The 19087-nt window shown below is 37.8% G+C and overlaps 2 protein-coding genes across 3 annotated transcripts in view; one reads left to right on the top strand and one right to left on the bottom strand.

The window, feature by feature from the left end:
• The window catches only part of cfap299 (cilia and flagella associated protein 299), a 66499-nt gene extending 48890 nt beyond the window's left edge, over positions 1–17609 (bottom strand). The window contains exons 1-2 of the mRNA XM_079606736.1: positions 17426–17609; positions 14017–14141 (exon numbers count right to left, since the gene is read on the bottom strand). Of these exons, the coding sequence (XP_079462862.1) occupies positions 14017–14141; positions 17426–17533 (233 nt within the window). The 5' untranslated portion in view covers positions 17534–17609. The remainder of the gene's footprint in view (positions 1–14016; positions 14142–17425) is intronic.
• The window catches only part of antxr2a (ANTXR cell adhesion molecule 2a), a 115141-nt gene continuing 105482 nt past the window's right edge, over positions 9429–19087 (top strand). Inside the window, exons 1-2 of one of the 2 annotated variants that reach the window (XM_079606733.1) lie at positions 9429–9483; positions 18973–19066. In XM_079606733.1, coding sequence (XP_079462859.1) covers positions 9444–9483; positions 18973–19066 — 134 coding nt within the window. In that variant the 5' untranslated portion in view covers positions 9429–9443. Of the gene's footprint in view, positions 9484–17568; positions 17723–18972; positions 19067–19087 lie in introns of those variants that run through there. The other variant, XM_079606735.1, reaches the window with a different exon arrangement.

The following is a 19087-nucleotide window of genomic DNA, read 5'->3' as shown; positions in this document are numbered from 1 at the left end:
CTCTTTCTGCTTTGCACTGACCAACACTATAATGATTTATCTTCTAGCTGCTCTCGAGCTCAATTTTACTATCTGTTTGTACAGCTGACAGGAGAGGCAGGCTTTAACGCTTGGATTATAATAAAAGAAATTCAATACCAAACACTGCCGTGAGCTCTAACCTCTGGCCATTCTATGCCAGATAAATCTGATCTGAACCAACTTCTAATTATCAAATGGCTGAAGTTTTGTAAAATAACTTTGACCATAATTGATGGAATTTTAGCCATTTTACAAACTCAGCAACTAGCCGAATTATCCTCAAAAGGATCCCTGAAAAAATGTTTAATAGATCTAAGAACAACAGATGTTGTGTTGAGAATTAAGTCCTTCGGTTGCTTAAAATCTTTCTTGAAAAAGAAGAAAAAAAGAAACATTATATTCATACTGGCCTGGCAGATGGCAGCTTTCAATAGTACAGTGATTTCTAAAAATCAGCAGGTACAGTTCATGAAATATTTTCCTGCGGGCACTTGGAGAAAAAGAATCTTATGGAAAATATTATTTTGGGCTGTTGAACGTCAAGGGAAATTCCACCCAGCTTGACAATTTACTTAACTCCTTTTTTAAAAAGAAATTCTCTGTCACCTCTGATTATATTGAGTCAAATGTATACGTTACACATACTATACTTTTTATTTTAAAGAGGCCTCTCATTGTTAACCATTGATGTTTGTGGTAGAGCAAGGTCTGTAAATGAAACATGCTGTGTCATTAAATTACACTCCGGATATATTTAATATGATTGGGGTTCTGTCAGAATGTTACTTTTTAACCTAGCTGTGCTGTCAAGACATCGAACAATAAATTGATTAGACATAAACTTATCATATGAACTTAAACTGGTTAAATCAAGTAAAGCAATTTTTGTTAAAACTTTTAAATGCCAAAATGTAGGAAAAGGTAATTCAATAACATTTAAATACGTTCGTGCTGCATGGAATGAGTTGTTTCATCTTATTCTGACATTGAGCAGGATTCCTCCATCACAAGCACTGTGGTCTATTAGATTAATCTGCTTTGCACATGTTAGGCTTGTGGTTCTAACCTCATCAGTCTGCAAGACCTTCTAATCATACAGCAAGTTGAAGTGGCTATTAACCACATACAGACTAAGAAAACATAAGGACTGTACATTACAAAGTGTTCTGACCAGTGGAATTAAGCTGTCTTCCTTATGTCTTTTGATGCAGTGTGTAATTGTCCACAGTCTCTGCAGTTACAAATCTTAATACTTTTTGTTTTGCAGTTGCCAAACATAGACCAGTATTAAACGTTGAAATTGAGATTCACGAATACTTTGTAATGTACCTTAATTTTGTTTTCAGTATAATGCAGAAGTCATTTCTCATCTGTTCCCATCTTGTTACACCACTAATTTGGGAGTATTTTGGTAAATCCTCTACACATTAAAAGTTGGGCCTGTTCAATGTCTCTGCACTGACAAAGCTATTAACATGTGTTTAACATAATACCCCCAGGTCACTGCAGAATCCATCATATACATCCGGCATTTGTGAGGAGGCCAAACTACAAAGCAGATGATTGTCTAGTATCTTTATGGCAAAATGCTATTTAATGTGAAAAACACTTCCACCCCTGCACTGGATACTGGAAGCCACATCACGAGACATGAAACATCACAGGCCTTAGAGCCCAAGGTAAAGGATGTAGGGGGAAAAGGTGAACTCATACGTACCTCCGCAAAGTCACTAACCACTGTAACAGCTCATAATAAAAGTGTTTTTCAAAGAAGAACAGAGCCGGACTGAACAAAGAGGACCTCTCGACTAAAAATGCTACTTGCATGACAAACATCATACAGAGAGGAAATGGCTAAAAGTAGAACATAACAAAACAATGGTTTCATTAAGACCAAAACTGAGCCCTGTAAACAAAGATTTATTTGATATTCCACTGTTGTTGATTATCCGTAAATATCTGGTGTGACTGTAACTCTGACAGATCATATAATTTGCTACTGATATCAATATAAATCAGATACAAAGAAGACTAAATCATCCAATTCATGCGTATCTACTTAAGGTTTGACCACACAGTCGTAACATGTGGTGGTAAGAATAATCACAAGAGTATAAACATTAGTGATTGCATTACCAAACCTAACATTTGCAGTAATTAAAAAAAATTCAGTCAGATTACCATCGTGCCACACAACAAGATGCTGTGTGATGAAGCAAGCAACAAGCCAGGGAAAGTATCTTGTTCATGTTAGGTCAAGGTTTTTGGCCAAACCGCCACTGCAACAATTAAGCTGCAACAAAAAATTATATTTTTACAGTGTTGCCTTGCCTGCCCACTCAAAATATACTGCTGCTCAAGTATATTAATATCATACATAGGCGAGGAGAGACTGATAGCGAACATTTAGATTTTCGAAAAGTGAAAACATAAAAAGATAACATAAAAAGTGTTCAGCCCGATAAAGGGCAAAGAAAGCCATAAACAGAAAATGATTATCTATAGTTAATTTTTTTTCTTTCATGAATTGGTAGGTTAGAGATGCCCAAACCAGGGCCCAGAGGCCAAAGTTGGCCTGTGATTTGGGTATCGTTTGAATTTTAGCTATTCTGATTCCGCTTCTCAATTTAGATTCTTAATCAGCATCCTTACAAATCAAATAGGATAAAAAAGCAATTAGATACCAAGCATAATTATTCTTTGTTCTTTGCAATTATTACTATTCTTTAGCAACATTTTAGTTAAGGACAGTCTGTTTCACAAAGTCACATTTTGATTGGCACATTTGACGCATTAAACTACAAACTTCCCTGCGCCACGAAGACTGCAGCTCTACTGAGTAGGCTAAAGGTATGATATTTTTTCTTCTTCCATGTTTAGACTTTAGAGGGCTAGATAATTGGTTGTATTGTTATTTGACTGTATTGTTATTGTTTGTCACTAGTTGGAGTTAAGTCTGTTCTAACTTACCATAAAATAATGCATCTGTTAAATGGGTCGTAATGAGTGTCTGTCTATATTCATGACAAAATCGCTGATAGTCACATTTTCGAATATATTGGCCAAGGCAATTTTCCTTTGTTTTATGTAGTAATATTAATCAATGCTCTGCCATCTGTATTTGCTCAGTAGCTTTTAGTTTCTTAGTTGTAGTAGAAACATTATTTATGGTCCGTTTATTTATGGTCCGACAAATACTTTAATGCGCCACATACAGTATGTTTTTCTTTGCGTTACTGTACATCATTGCCCCTTTACGTTACTTCAGACGCTCCTTCTGCAGTGCTCTGCTGGCGCCAGCTCTGCTTTGATTAACATAAATGACAGACACAGTAAGGCAGCTGTCACTTTAAGACCGAATGGACTCAATATACTGATACACTGATACTGATACACAATATACTTGTAATGTTATACAGTGGTTTACAGAAATCGCACAACAAAGGAGTTCCACAAACAACGAATAATAAACATAATTAGAATAATAAACACTCAAGAGATATCTTAAAGCTAAACAGGAGAAAACGTAAACAACTTTATCTAAAGCGAGAACTGAAAAAGGAATGAACAATTTGTTAATTGCTTTTTCAGTTCTTGCTTCAGATAATGTTGTTTAAGTACAAAACAGGGAATACTAATTCACAGACTTATTCAAGGATCATTTTGTAACCTTAGAAACTAATACTGCAGAGGAACATGAACAAAAACAACGAAACAATACATAACTCTGAAAATACTACGTACTGTCTGATACACATGCGTTTTCTTTCTCAACTGTACTATGTTTATATAAGAAAAAAAACGACTATGTTCACAAGGATATTCAGATATAATTTTGTTGTTCAAGTGTAAGGCGTGAAAGAGAACTCAAATCAGTATTAGCACACTAGAGAGACGTCTTTACTGTATGTGCACGCACTTTGGATGTGTGTGCAGAACAGAAAAAAGCGTGCAAGTAACAAACTGAGGGAACTCAGTCACGTTTGACGTTATGTCAGACGTGATCTGCGAATTGGGATCTCGCCTGAGAGCCCAATCACCTTTGATTGTAAACTAAACGATCCAATGCACATTGGTGTGTGTGAGATATGCATTTTGCGCACCCCGCCCCGCAAAGCGAATGGAAGCGTGCATTCACATTCAGGAGCAGAGCACTTGTGTTGTCCCGTTGCAATCATCTGTTTGAGTGATTTACTACGAGTCTGGGAGAAGCTCTGCTTACCAGTGTTGGTGTGACGGGGCTGTAGCGGTGGTCGCGGTCTTCAAAGAGCATTTTCTGCTGTTTCAATAGCAGCCTAAAAGACCATTCCTTGCACACTGCAGGTTGCACTAGTCCCTGCAAGCTGTGCTGCAGCCATTTCCCCGGTGCGCATGTTCTCACTTTCTTCCTGGATGTGCATGAAGGACTTTGTCAGTATGGAAGCATATTGGCGCCAGTTTGGAACGCTAAAATCTGCATACAAATATTTTTCCTCACTCGCCACCCTCGATGGTGGGGCGGGGTCAGGGGTTCCCCAGATGGAGTGTGCGGTTGCTGTGCCGCAGAGTGCTGCCACCTGGTGGGGTCATCCGCAAACCCATCCAGCACCTGTGAGACAACAGCAGCTGGGGCTTACAGTGCTGCTGGACAGGCTGCCTCTGCCCTACATGCGATGGCCACCCTGCAAGTCTACGAGGCCTAAGTACTCATAATGCACAAGGGTAGTTCTGAGCCGGGGTTGATGAAGGAACTGTTCATAGTGACTGACCGTGTTGAAAGTCAAAGCGCAGGCCCTCGCCCAGAAGATGTCAACCTTGGTGGTCCAGAAGCACCCCTGGCTAAACCTTGACGAGGTGCGGGATGTCATCAAATGTGCGAGATGTCGTTTTCTATTCTATTTAATTCTATCTCCTCGCCCTCACCCCTGGCTGGGCGCCACCCAACACATTTTATATTTTATAGTCTTCGTGTAGAGCAAGTGGCCAGTGAACGCCGGGGACCCGGTCGGTGTCTCGCTTGCTGCGCCATTCCTATGGACCAGATACGTTCGCTTAGCTTGCTCCTCAGTTGAGTTCCCCACCTGACGAACTCTGTTGAGTTCCTCCACCACCCTCAGCAGTCAGACGTGGCAGAGTGTTCCAAGCCAGACCTAACACTCGTAAGTACGACCAATGGTTGACACCTGTGCTAGGCTAGTTGCCATATGTTGTGATCCTTACAGTGTGTATTCTTCTATGGTATGATTGCCCTGTCGGCGATCCCGTGTCTTTCCCTTGGCAGAGTCTGCTCTGTGGTCCCTGCCAGTGTTTACTCCCCCCCTAAGTAGGCCAGAGCTACCTCAGGGACATTCCATATGTTGCACTGGCCTAATGGCCAGTCCATATGTGTAATTTCCACACGGAACCTCACTACAGGATGGCATTCTGTAGCACCCCTTTTCACCTGGAAAAAGCACGCTTTCTCAGTGTTATCCAATAATCTCACTGTATGGTTCATTAGGAACAGCAGTGATCAACTGTCTTGGCGTAAAGCCCTGTCCCATCTTCTGCCCCAGTAGTAGGTGCGGGGGGATCAGGTGGCTTACGCGGAACGCTGGAAGAGGCAGCAATAGTGGCGCTTTGGTAGGGAGCCCAACTCGTCAGATCACGTCTGACGTAACGTCGAACGTTACTGACTGATAGGGAACGTTGCGGTTATGCATGTAACCCACGATCCCTGAAGGAGGAAACAGAGACGTTGTGTCCCGTCGCCACAATTCACCTTTGGCTAAGCCCCGCCCCCCTTAGTTACTGTTGCTATCTCCGACAACTTCATCTGGGCTCTGGTTTGGTATCAACATGGCTTATGCTGTGACGGCTCTTCCTGCTGAAATTTTATCAAACTTTTATAAAGCAGCAAATAAAGTGTCTGATAGAAGTAGGCAAAAGTGGCTGCAGTATGCGTTCGAAGGCATTATTCAAGACATACGGGTGAAACGCAAGCAACAACAAGGCATACAAATAGAGGCAAAAGCATAACGGTCACAGTCAAAAAATGAACCACCGCATATCCTAATCGAGACGGAGGCTGTGACTAACAATATCAAGGAGCAAAACTGTTCATGCAAAGCTGGGTAGGTCTCTTCACTTCTATAATCGTTATTACAAAGCAAACGGACTACGCGAGTATAAAGTTGTATTTATTGGCAGCGTGTGCTAGCGTATTGACAATTAGGGTAGAGAACCGCAATCATAATCTAAAATAGCATAAAACTGTCTAACTAGTATAACTTCACAAAAAAGCAAAAATAGAGCACACAAAAGTGTGCTTGTTGATCCTTGAGGGGTTTCGCTGACTGAGGACGTCCACACAGTTTAATCCAAAAACGACACTTGTCAGTATTTTACTTCGGTTTTGGGAAGGGAAAAAAACGGACACCCCCCTCCAACCTCTCTGGGAAATGCATATCTGTGTTACAAATCCCCCAGGCACAACGTTTAACCATATTTTTGATAAAACTACGACAGTAATAGCCTGCCGAGACCAAAAATATGAGACGCCTGTGTTAAAGTCAATGGAGCGCTGTGAAAAAGTGTCGGACCTCTGTGGGAGCTCGTTCTTGGCTGCGCTGTGATTGGTCAATCTACATTCTAGGGCGTGGCTTAGCCAAAGGCGAATTACTGTACCACCGCTGAGAGGCCAGGTCACCGGCTCGGCTCCTCAGCGAAAACCTGAATGTGCAATGCAAGCACGCTTCCATTTGGGGCGGGGTGCGTGATGCAAATCTCGCACGCCAATCTGCATTGGCTCATTTAGTTTAAACTCAAAGGTGATTGGGCTCTCAGGCGAGATCCCAATTCGTCAGATCACGTCTGATGAACTGTAACATCTCCGTTGCCTCCTTCATGGAACGAGGGTTACATACATAAGCCGAGACGTTGTATTTCGCATCTTCTTTTCCAATTCCTAACCCCTAAGTATCTGTTTCCAGAATTGGAATCGATTTTGATTCCCAACCATAGTGATGACCTTTGATTTGGCCTCTGATAGTTAATGATACTCTGAAGCAGGGGAGTCTCAAGGGAAGCCAGGTTATTCTGCTATATTTTTCTGTTAATATGAAAAATTGGATACATTTAGCAATAAAGCGGGTGAATTATGATGTATTACGATGATATGATGAACTAGGCTATATGCCTTTCTCCACTGACGTTCTAAGTTGTTCAAAGCATTTGTAAGGATGCTGATTTTTAGAAGGCAGACTGAGATGGCGAACAGGAACATTGTTTGTGTAACATTAACAACACATTATTAGCTGTTTGATAACGTAGTCAAGCCAAAGGCGAATCATATTAATTACAGTTATGTGCTCGACATTGTAGAGAGCGATACATAAAACGCATTACCATACTGATACATCAACTTGTAGACGAGCCTGTATGAGTGAGTGGAGGCGGGGCTCATTTGCATATTCATGGATCTGCATACTAAATGAAGTAAGGGTGTAGAGTTACATTCATCCTCTTTTAAGGCATGAATAATTATTTTTTCACAGGAAAAAAAAAAGTTTAAATATGCAATTTTGGTGATCAAAGATGAGTTTTAAGGGATAACATCATTCACAACTGGTGGACTTTAAAGATAACCAACAATAACCACCAAGACACTTGAAATTAAAGAAAGTCTTTTGGGAATAGACTTACTGTGACTGTGTTCATTGTTTTTAGTTTTTTTAGTGCAGTAACTGAGTCCTTATGCATATCAGCACTGTAGATTATGTGCAATAGTCTTCCCTGCTCTCAATCATTCAGAGCACAATTCAACACCAACTTCGTAACAAGATCCACACTATTAAATTGACTCCACATGTGCCCAACTAATTTTTTTTAATCCTTATTTTACTCAAAACAACATCCGTAGCAAATCCAAAAGTTTGCCTGCTTTAAGAAAAAGTAATAAAGATGTGAAAAAGTATGTGACAAGTCAGTGAAATAGAACATTAATTCCAGATTGAATAAATCCATCGCAAAGCTCTTTAAAGGAAACTGAAATAAGATCTTGTTATTCCTGACAAATCCCATTCCTTTTCAATGCTAACATGCTGAGCAAGGAAGTTGACTTTTAATTCTGGTGAGTGAGAATATTTGCTCAGTTGATTTGAATATAACCCAAAATTCAGTTAGTACAAATTAAAATCAACTAATCTAAGCTTAGATTTTGGAATGGATGGTGGGAACAAAAGCCTATCTATGTCAAGAAACCTTCTATTCCTCCCTATTATTATGATGGAAGATATATTGTGTTATTGAAGGGATAAGTTCACCCAAAAATGAAAATCGTCATCATATACTCACCTGTAAATGTTCTTCATCCAAATAAAGTAATTTTTCATCCAAAAAGTATTCTCGTCGCTTGATAAACTTATGGTTGAGCCACTGTTGTCAATTGGACTATTTTAAACATTGTCTTTACTAACTTTTTGGGCCGGCAAGTTTCAATTACAATAGAAGCCTATGGAGGAGTGAGACAGCTCTCAGATTTAAGAAAAAATATCTTAATTTGTGTTCCGAAGATGAACGAAAGTCTTACGGGGTTGGAACAACAAGAGGGTGAGTAATTACTGACAGAATTTTTATTTTTGGGTGAACAAACCCTTTAACGTAATTCAACATGCACCGTTTCACATGTAACGCATCATGTCACACATTAAGCATGTGCATGCGAAGAATTTAAAACAGTGATTGAATGGTTAATTCAACAGATACACTTAGCTATTAACATAAAAATAACAAGCAACTCGCATTGCCAGCGTGTTCACACATTACAATAATGCTTTTAACCAAAGCCAACGAGCTTCTTGCAGCGTGCATATCATACAGTAGGTGCCCCACGTCCACATCAGTTCTGGTGAGTGGATTATGGTCAAAACAAATATCTTGCATGTATTTTTTACGCTTGAACCAGCTATTATGGCACACCCTAACTGTGCAAAGGACGCCAGTCTGTCTGTAGCCCATATTAAAAAGTAGCTAGCCAGTCAAAACTACACAGTCAATGAAAAAACTATGGGTTCACAATACAACTACGATTAGCGGAAATGGCTTACCGGAAATGTAATGTAAAACACATTACATTTCAAAAATGGCAGCGCCCACTCTTGCGTGAAAAATAAGGTAGGTAAATAGCGCTTTTCACAATATATATAATTTTGAAGCAGCTTTACATGCATGTCTACATAAAAATGTAGTGCTATCTTTTATCAGAGGTGACTGTGTTCAAGTAATGTATTTCAGAAATGTACATATTTTAAAGAATGTTGGTAGCGAGATAGTTGACGGTAGCCAATAACTTCCATGGTATTTTTCTCCTACCATGGAAGTCAACGGCTACCGTCAAGTTTTTTTGGGTGAACTATCCCTTTAAAAGTTAGGCCTATTTGTTGCTCTTCTGGACACTCAGGTAGATGAATGATCAGCTACGACAGATTGCTGGAACACAAACAGGTAAAATTCCCCCTCAGCGAACATTTCGTAAATTAAATTGCTGGCTCATCACTTTTAGGTTTCTGTGGTCTGAAAAGTATTTCTATAAACCAAATGTGGGAACAGTGGGGATTGCACCTCCTAACAATAGCCTCATCTGTTAGTGCACATCACGTGTGTTGTTAAGTCTCATTTACTGCCACAAAGACCTTAGGAAAGGGTTAGTCCTCCAGGAGAAGACAGGCCCTAATAAACATCTGTTTTAAGTCACTGCTGAAGGAAGGTTGCCGGAAACAAAGTAGAAATAAATGCAGTGTTGAACCCTGTGTAGATGCAGAAAGGAAATAGTTGCAAACAACCTTATTAGTATCCTCCCAAAAATGAAATCTCTGTCATCATACTTTCCCTCATGTTCTACAGAACACAAAAGGTGATAATGTGAGTAGGCCTATTAGTAAATGACGAGGAATGCTCTCGACCCTTGGAAAGTGTATGAAATGTTTAAACTAATATAAACTTTTAAAATTAAGGCATAAATTCTCTTTACATAGTGGTTTGTGGATACAATCAATCAATTGAAGCACTTGCATAGAGAGCAGAGAATAGAAAAGAGATCTGCTTTACAATTCTTCTGTATTAGATATCACTGCCGCAAGCTATTCTTCTCTTTCCAACAGAAGAAAAAAAACAACAATTACAAAACGTTAGTACCATGGGAAAAAGTGGTGTTGATGTTGACATCCCAACATAAATGACGCCAAGGCAGACCATCTCCTTTTAAGTGAATGTTCACTATGCTTATGCTGGCTGATGCAAATCTCAACTTATAAATCTTAGGTATTGTTATCGTCTTATAGTTTTATATACTGTATTCGATCGTGTTTGATTGGCACGACTCGCGTATGGAAGAACTTTCCAATCAGCTTCATTTAGCACCTCATATGCTGGGTCGTTGTGGGACAACCAGCACAGGCCAAGCTATCCTCCTGACCGTGCCCTGAAAAACAGGGCTGAAGGTCTTATTTCAGCCTATGTGTGCAAGGGATTAACACTGCGGTGCATATGTACCGTCTGTGTTCGCAGCAGGGTTTTACTTGGCTAGTAAGCGATGGCTCCAACCATCAATTTCGAAAGGGGTGAACTTGTGTAGAGTGACATTTTTTCGAAGAAGCCAAACAATGGACAAAGAGCATGGCTGTGGTTGTGCTGGGGGTTTGGGGGGAGGGTTCAAGCTCGAGTCTCCACAGCCTGTCATGAGCACGCGAGGTCAGGACATCTGCTGACATTTACTGCTGGTCCCGGGCCAGGCTGCAGGTTTCAGGGCTCCTGCCAGGGCCTCATATCAGGCCTGCGTAAAACCACCATGCTCCCTCGCCTCTGAAACTCGCACCAGAATGCTCGGAACCTGCGTGACCTTACACTTTTGATCCAGACCTAGTGGTGCAGCATTTATGAGGACACTGTGAATTGTAAACTTGCTGAGAGGGCATGAGCTGGTTTTCAACATGGTCTCTGAGGTAAACGCCAGTACAGGAGAAATGGATTATGCGACTATAGTGTTTTTTTGTGTTTTGCATGATCCATTTGCTCAGATCCGAGCCAAACTCACAATCACTCCCATTCCCTTTGTATGGACCTGATTTATTAGTGGGAAAAAAGCAATGCTTTCACTCATCTGCTTAATTCACATTCATCTTGAAGAAGTCAGATGCAAAGAGAAAGAAAGACCATGAGAGACGGTGATGAAGGAGTCAGGCATTCAGTCAACCCCTTGTCTTCTTTTAATCACATAAAGAGACTTGCGTTTACTGTTGTCCATTATTTCAATGCAGTCATAAGCTATTGTGGAACCTTTTCACCACAATAGCCATCTTTGAGTCAACCATCTCTTCCATTCAAGCTTTTCCCATTGCGTCAAGTATTGAGTTTCTCAGGGCGAAATCCCTTCGTTTGTTCAATTGTGATTTGTTGGCAGGATACCACAATGCCTATCTGTCAAATGAAGCATGTTATGTACTAGCCTATAACAGGGCAACAAAAGGGCAACATCTGATTAGCATTCATAGCACAGTCTCCCTCGTCCTTTGGTATTTTATTACCACAGGTGCAGGGGCATTCATTGATCAGATGCACGCTACAGGCAAAAAGCACGTCTTAATTGAAAACATCTCTATTTATACACCTGCAGGCACTAAAGGTCTCCAAGAGCAAAAAGAGGCCTGAAAAGGCAGTTAGAAAGAGTGGAAGGAAGAGAGAGAGAGAAAACACACACTGGAAGGTTGCAATTGAGAAGAAGTCACAAAAGAATAAAGTTTTTTTTTGAGTTACAGGTAACCACAATCAATTTTTAATAATAATAAGAAAATTAATTACTTATCATTTACTTATGTATGTTACATTACCATTAAAAAGAAATTGATTGTTTTAATCAGCAAGGATGCATTAAATTGATCAAAGGTGAATTTTTTTTTGTTGATTACAAAATATTTTGTAATATTTTGCATGTTACTTGCATGTTATATTTCAAATAAATGCTGTTCTTTTGAACTTTCTATTCATTAGAGAATACTTTTTTTTTTTTTCTTTTTTTTTTTTTTTTACAAAAGCATTACCGGTAACCAGCAAAAACGTATACAAATTTTCCTGAGCACAAAATCAGCATATTAGAATGATTTCTCAAGGACCATGAAAATTCACCTGTACCGTCACAGGAATAAATTACATTTGAAAATATATTAAAATGGAAAAAAGTTATTTTAAATCTGAATAATATTACTGTTTTGACTGAGCACAAAGCTTTTTTCTTTCAACATAAACATAAAAAAATTGTACTACACCCAAACTTTTGACTGTATTTTTCTCACTTTTAGTATAATATATATATATAGCCTATATACCTATATCAACACATTGGTACCAAAAACTAAATGCAGCTAGAACTAAATGTTAATAATAATAATCTGTCAACACTTATTTCAGCCATTATAAGGTCATTTATCTTTTCATGATGCCTAACCTTGAGGCAAAACACCTGATCATGGCGTAATAGCTAACTGCTATCCAGGATCATGTGATCAAAACAGTTAAATTATTTCCTTAAAAGACTATTGTCTGTACACTTACAACACAGTGGAAGAGAATTATATTGCTTGCTTTCATTTGACAAAGTCACATCCCCTCCCCACAGTACCCTTCAAGAGTGCAAAAATGCCATTTGGTCTTTCATTAAAAGAGGTTGATTTTTCTTCCCGATCAGAGTAATGGGTCATGTGCATTGTGATCCTAGTCACTAATACAACCTCAATTCTAAATGACAGGACAGGAGACTATTTAGAATTCAAGTAAAGTAACTTTGCAGCATACAACTAAACCTAAGAGAGCTGGACTTGATAGGCATAGCTATGGTAAGCTTAACCTAGGAACTTGAGTGATGGGGCCCTCGTGTGGAGGACATAGGCAGTGAGAAATGTTAATGTCAACCACATTCACAGTCTTTACTAGCATCAACTTGCTAACCAAGAGCCACAGTTAACTGCACCAGAGCAATGACACATATACTATTTGACTGTTTTCATGTATTTAGTATTGCGGTTATGTTATGTTGAGAACTACTGAGTCAATTAATCTTTTAAATCTTTGAGGCCTGCAGTCCAGACATTAACTGGCTATATGAGCTTCTTGCTGAGAACGTTTATTGGCTTCAAGTAAACACAATAGCCTCTGATAGTGCTTTACATTGCAAAAGGCTGTATCAAATTATATGCCTAAAGAGTTATTTTCTTATTTGACTGCAATTTCATCTGAAATAGACGTTTCTTTCTTTTGACGTATTATTTTACTTGAACTGAAACGCAGAATTTCGGAGCATTTTGACAAGCATTGAATGCCACAAAGACACGTCTGCCACAAGCAGCCAGAGAAAGCACAAATATAGTTCTCCAAAAATGTTTCCTGAAGTCTGACCACACCAACTATGCAATCCTCGTCCAAGTCAGAGTCTGAGTTTACAGCATCGCAAAAACTCCCACAAACATACATAAACACAACTTTTGCCTCTCTTACAGTGAAGGGATGAAAGATCAGCGTTAAAGAAACACATGAGCCGTCAGGTGCATCTATAAAGAGCATTCACGTCAGTCCATAGTGCTTTTAGCCAAAATTGCTCTAAAGAGGCTGTGTCCTTGGACTTTTAGATCCTATAATCCAAGATTATTTGTTACCATCTTACTGTCATTTGATGTCTTTGATATTTACAATGAATGTGCGTCATTAATTAATTAATTCTCCAAAGTCAATGGGCCTCATTCATGAAACTTGAGTAGAATGAATCACAGTATAGATTGTTCGCAAAACCATTCGTACGTAGAATGCCACATTAAATTGAATGTGACAATTTACGTCAGAATGGTTTAACAAATGATTTACGCAGAAATTCTTTCTGCTTGTGTTTCATGAATGAAGCCCAATACATTAACAGGAAAATATATTTTCATCGAGGTCACATACTGGTGTGAAATCTGTCCCCTTTTCATGGTCACTACACAAAAACCTTACTTCTGTTGGCTCCCTGAAGCAAGCCTGGAGGCCTCGGCAGCTGCTTTCCTTGTCTCAAATTCCTCCCTTTCCAAACTGCTACCCTTGTGGCCCAGCTCCACCAGCTGGCGGGCCAGTTCCTGATCCTATAGAGGAGCAAAAACACAGATCTGCTGAGCTGGGGATGGATGAAGCTGACTGATTAATATGAGAGAAAATAAAAAATCATGCATTTCACCAATCTGCTGAGGCCAGTGTATATGACGCATTTGTGCTCAAGTACTATTTATATCAATCTAATTTTAGTATACATGATATTTATATGACAAAATTACATGAGCTATGCTGACAGTTTCTTAGCTGCCAGGATCAAGGATTTTTGCCACATGTCACTGCAGCCTAGTTAAAAGTGGAAAGTTAAATATGATTTAGTGAAATTCCTTATGCCCTCAAAAGGAGGAGCTGCTTCCATATGGTTATAGGGCATTGAGATTGTAGAGAGTTGCTGCCTAGGAAAAACCTGGAAAGCTGGCAAAATACATTTGTGAAGGGTTAAACTCGCTGTTAAAATGACAAAAAAAATAGGTAAAAATGTAATTTATTTTGTTTTTTTTAAAGACCAAAGATAGATAATAGAAACATATATTATACTTAATCAAATGTGACTTAATCACATTTATTGGAAATGTTAACCTCTCACCCCCTCATATGTTTCTCCGCTAGAAGAACAAACAAACAAACAATATGGATCATAAATTCATACTTCTCTAACTTTGTGGAGAAGAGAAGATGAATATCCTTAACTGAACGGAGCTGCTCAATTGCATGTTTTGTTAAACTAAAAAGAGAAAGAGACATGATTGGCAGGATCCAGTTTTTAAAGTTAGCCTATAATTTATAGACATTTTAAGAAAGAAATCATTTACCTGTTGAGAGTATGTTGACAAGCTGTGTAGTTGTATAGCTGAGCTACAGAAAATCAGTATGAGGTGGCTTTGTCAGTTACAGATTTTAAAAACAAAAAGGCGGGAATAAAGAACCCTAAAATCTGAACAGGAAGAACCATTACAGCATATAAAGCGTTCTTCGGGAAGATACTGTTCTAAATAGAACTGTTTCTATGCGACAAAGACAGAATTTCAATTTCGTTGAGCACACCCTAAATGTAGTCAAATCTTGAAGGAGAGTTTATTGGGAGGGTGAGAGTGGACTATTTATTATTATTATTTATTATTTAATTTTTTTTGAGCACACCCTAAATGTAGTCAAATCTTGAAGGAGAGTTTATTGGGAGGGTGAGAGTAGACTATTTATTATTATTATTTATTATTTAAATTTTTTTGAGCACACCCTAAATGTAGTCAAATCTTGAAGGAGAGTTTATTGGGAGGGTGAGAGTGGACTATTTATTATTATTATTTATTATTTAATTTTTTTTGAGCACACCCTAAATGTAGTCAAATCTTGAAGGAGAGTTTATTGGGAGGGTGAGAGTAGACTATTTATTATTATTATTTATTATTTAAATTTTTTTGAGCACACCCTAAATGTAGTCAAATCTTGAAGGAGAGTTTATTGGGAGGGTGAGAGTAGACTATTTATTATTATTTATTATTTCCATTTTGTTGAGCACACCCTAAATGTAGTCAAATCTTGAAGGAGAGTTTATTGGGAGGGTGAGAGTAGACTATTTATTATTATTATTTATATTATTTTAAAAGTCAAAAAATAAGGGCCACCCTAATGTATATTATATATATATATATATATATATTTATATATAGGCTATATATATATATATAAAATATATATCATTAAAATAATTATTTTCTATTTTAGATTTCAAATTTGTATTTATTCCTGTGATGGCAAAGCTCATAGCCATTTAAACCCTTAGTTCTGTCTGTTCATTGTTCTGTGTCATTTGCGTTTAACAAGGTTTTCTATTATATCTCCTGTTCCATTTGGATTTATAAATTAATGAAGACAGTTTTAGTTGCATTTCCTGAGCTGTGCGATTATTGCTGCAACCCGTTTGCTTACACACATATGACACAAATCCATATTCCCCCAGTTTCACAGACGAAGCTTAAGCCTAGTCCTAGACTAAAATGCATGTTGAAGCTGTTTTGACATATCTGAAAATATATCAGTGCCATTGTTTTGTCTGAAGATGCACACCAGTAATGTTTTTTTTCTAAAGCATGTTTATAAAGGCTACTTAAAATGTAAAAATTGAACTAAGGCCTAATCCTGTCTTAATCTAAACTCTGTCTGTAAAACCAGGCCATTATGTTTCTGAATCTATCCCTAGAGTCCTCATTGCTAAGAAAACCACACATTGGCATTTATAGACTGTTACTGACAATTCACAGTTCTCAAGTTTGAATTATTTATAAATATCATCTACCAAGCATACATCAAGTAAATCAGATGGAACATTTTTAACTTCAGTCCATGTGGGGTCAAAGTCAGTTTTAGTGAGCTTACATTAAGTGTCAAAAATGTAGTATTCAATTTCTTTACCTCACTCTAAATAACACGGTCTTATTACCAAATCCATTAGGCCTATTTGTTTAATTATATCCAAAGTTCTAAAAATGGTCTGGAAAAATGGAGATACACATTTTAATGCCCAAATGTTAATTAAAAACAATTAAGCTGTCCTAATTATTAACATTATTTCACATATCATGTTCTGTAAGTCAAATACTGTATCTCTACATGCCATTACTTGATTTGGCTAAAAAAAATCAAGCAATTTAAATGAAAGTAACAACCCAAAGTGATCAATTATAAAATATCACATTTCATCTTTGATCTGATCAACCATGTTAAACTCTGTGTTGAAGTGCCACATCAGTGTGTTTAGCCCACAGTGCAAGCTCTTTTTTTAAAACTGACTAAATCAGACTTATTTAAAAATTACAACAATATAATAATGATGATGATTATAATTGAGTTAATATGAATCCATCAATTAAAATTATTTACTTAAATGGCTAAGTGCACTATTTTTGAAGACCATACAGTTAATTAAGTTTAGAAAGACGACATAAATGTAATTCATTGCACAAAAACACCTGGCATGATGCAGGACAAAAATAATGTTACCATGTCGCCATCTATCGTTACACTGCTAAAATTGCACATGCCATACTGAGAGAAATGACTGTGATACGCTGCCAGACTAACGTTATTCATATTGGCTCATTAAAAATGTGAATAATAGAAGTGGAATTGTGGAATGGAATTGTTTTCTAGATGCTTCCGATCCCACATTGTTTGTGAGTTTCACAACATCACGGCGTACGGTTTAACTTACGGTCGGTAAATTAAAAATGATTAACGTTAACGTTAGTTGTATTTCGATCAACCATCTGATTTGCGCCATGGTGCCGAACAGCGTGAATAGCGTTTAATACGTTACCCCAAGGTAAAATAGATCCAAAGGTTTTATCTGAGAATCTAAGAAGTCCTCATAGGTGCGAAACTTCTCTACGGTTTCACCAGCAAAAGCGCCGTTGTCGTCCTCCATGTTGTTTAACTTGAAATATTCCCATGGCAACTGATAGAGCTGTAGTGGTACTGGGATAACGTTAGTTATGGTGTTTTCCGGTAGTAACGTCAAACCAATCATGAACCAATGAAAATTTGCAAGCTCCGCCCAATCAAACAATCGCTGGAAAGAATCGTCGATTTTAAGCGACAACAATTTATCATCAGTGTAAGTTTGTTTAAGTTTGTCTACATTTGCTGTTTCTCAGAGCTCCAAGCTGCACAAAACAACAACAAACTACTAAATTCTGCCAGAGAAGTTGATTAGTAGACTATGCAAACTGCTGTATTCAAATTATTTATGTGTAAACAGTGGCAGGTGAATGCATGTTTATGGTACTTGCTTGTTGTATCAGCTGATGTGCAACCTCTCATACACTGATCTTGATCTATATAAATTCCAATTATTTAAATAGGCCCATCATTTGTAGGCTACTAACATAAGTAGGTAACGTAATGATTTCTTGCAGTCGTAACTTAGTACCTTAGCTTCTTAGCTAAACATAATCTAATACAATATATCATATAGTTTGAATATTATTATAATTGTTGTTATTTAGAGAAACCGCATCACTCTGTAACTCTAAAAGATGTTCAGATATGAAAGCATTCAGATTTTTCATCCAAATTCATCTTGAGTCATTGTTTATAGAGACAGTGCGACTGATTCATTATTAACAGCAAACATTAATTATTCATTTTTTTAAGACTTACTTTACGTAATCTGTTATATTTTTTCTAGGGACGAGCTTTTTTTCTTGTACTTTAATAGTATTTCTTTCCCCAATAAAATCTAACTCACTCTGCTTTTTTTAAACTGATACACCTAATGATCCAATAAATAGGCCTACATTTATTTGAAAGGTTGTGTAAGATGTAATTCAAATGTAGAAAAAATACCAATATTTATGAACTTTTATTTATTCATGTTTTGACTATGATTATTTGGATTGTTTTATGTTTTGTTGATCTTCACTGCATTAAACATTACTGGATTTAGTGAGTGAATTTAACAGTTCAGTGAGAGGCGTGTGTAAGCCTAATTTGCTGTCTCATTCGAAACTATTTTGAATATGGCAAACAGGTCTGCTTGCTAAATCATGTTTTGAAGTCAGGCCAAAATAAGTTATTCACCCTGAACCACTAGGTGGCAGAGCTCATTAAACTTTTATCAAACCATTCTCAGTGTGGAAATGTTCTGTGCGTTTTGCCATCATTGTCTTAAAGAATTTGAATGGCAAAGATTGTATCCCCAGACAATGTTCATAGTCTTGGCATATATCCAAGTAGTAGAATAAACCTTCATAGCACTGTTCAGGATTATGGCTTATGCAGACACCATTTGATGTGGATTCCTTGATGTCTTGACCCCTGTATTTCAACCTATTTAATGAGACACTGTTGTAAACCATTTTCCAGTGGAATGTCTGACCTCCACCAAACCCTGGCTTTACCCCTCGGATCAGCCCAACAGGATAATGGCACAAGACAGCTGTTATGTCAATTGTAATAGGTAAGTCTTCAGACTTAGACA

This window comes from Phoxinus phoxinus, assembly GCF_949152265.1.
Source record: "Phoxinus phoxinus genome assembly, chromosome: 3".
NCBI lineage: Eukaryota > Metazoa > Chordata > Actinopteri > Cypriniformes > Leuciscidae > Phoxinus > Phoxinus phoxinus.
This window is presented reverse-complemented; position numbering and strand designations above follow the sequence as displayed.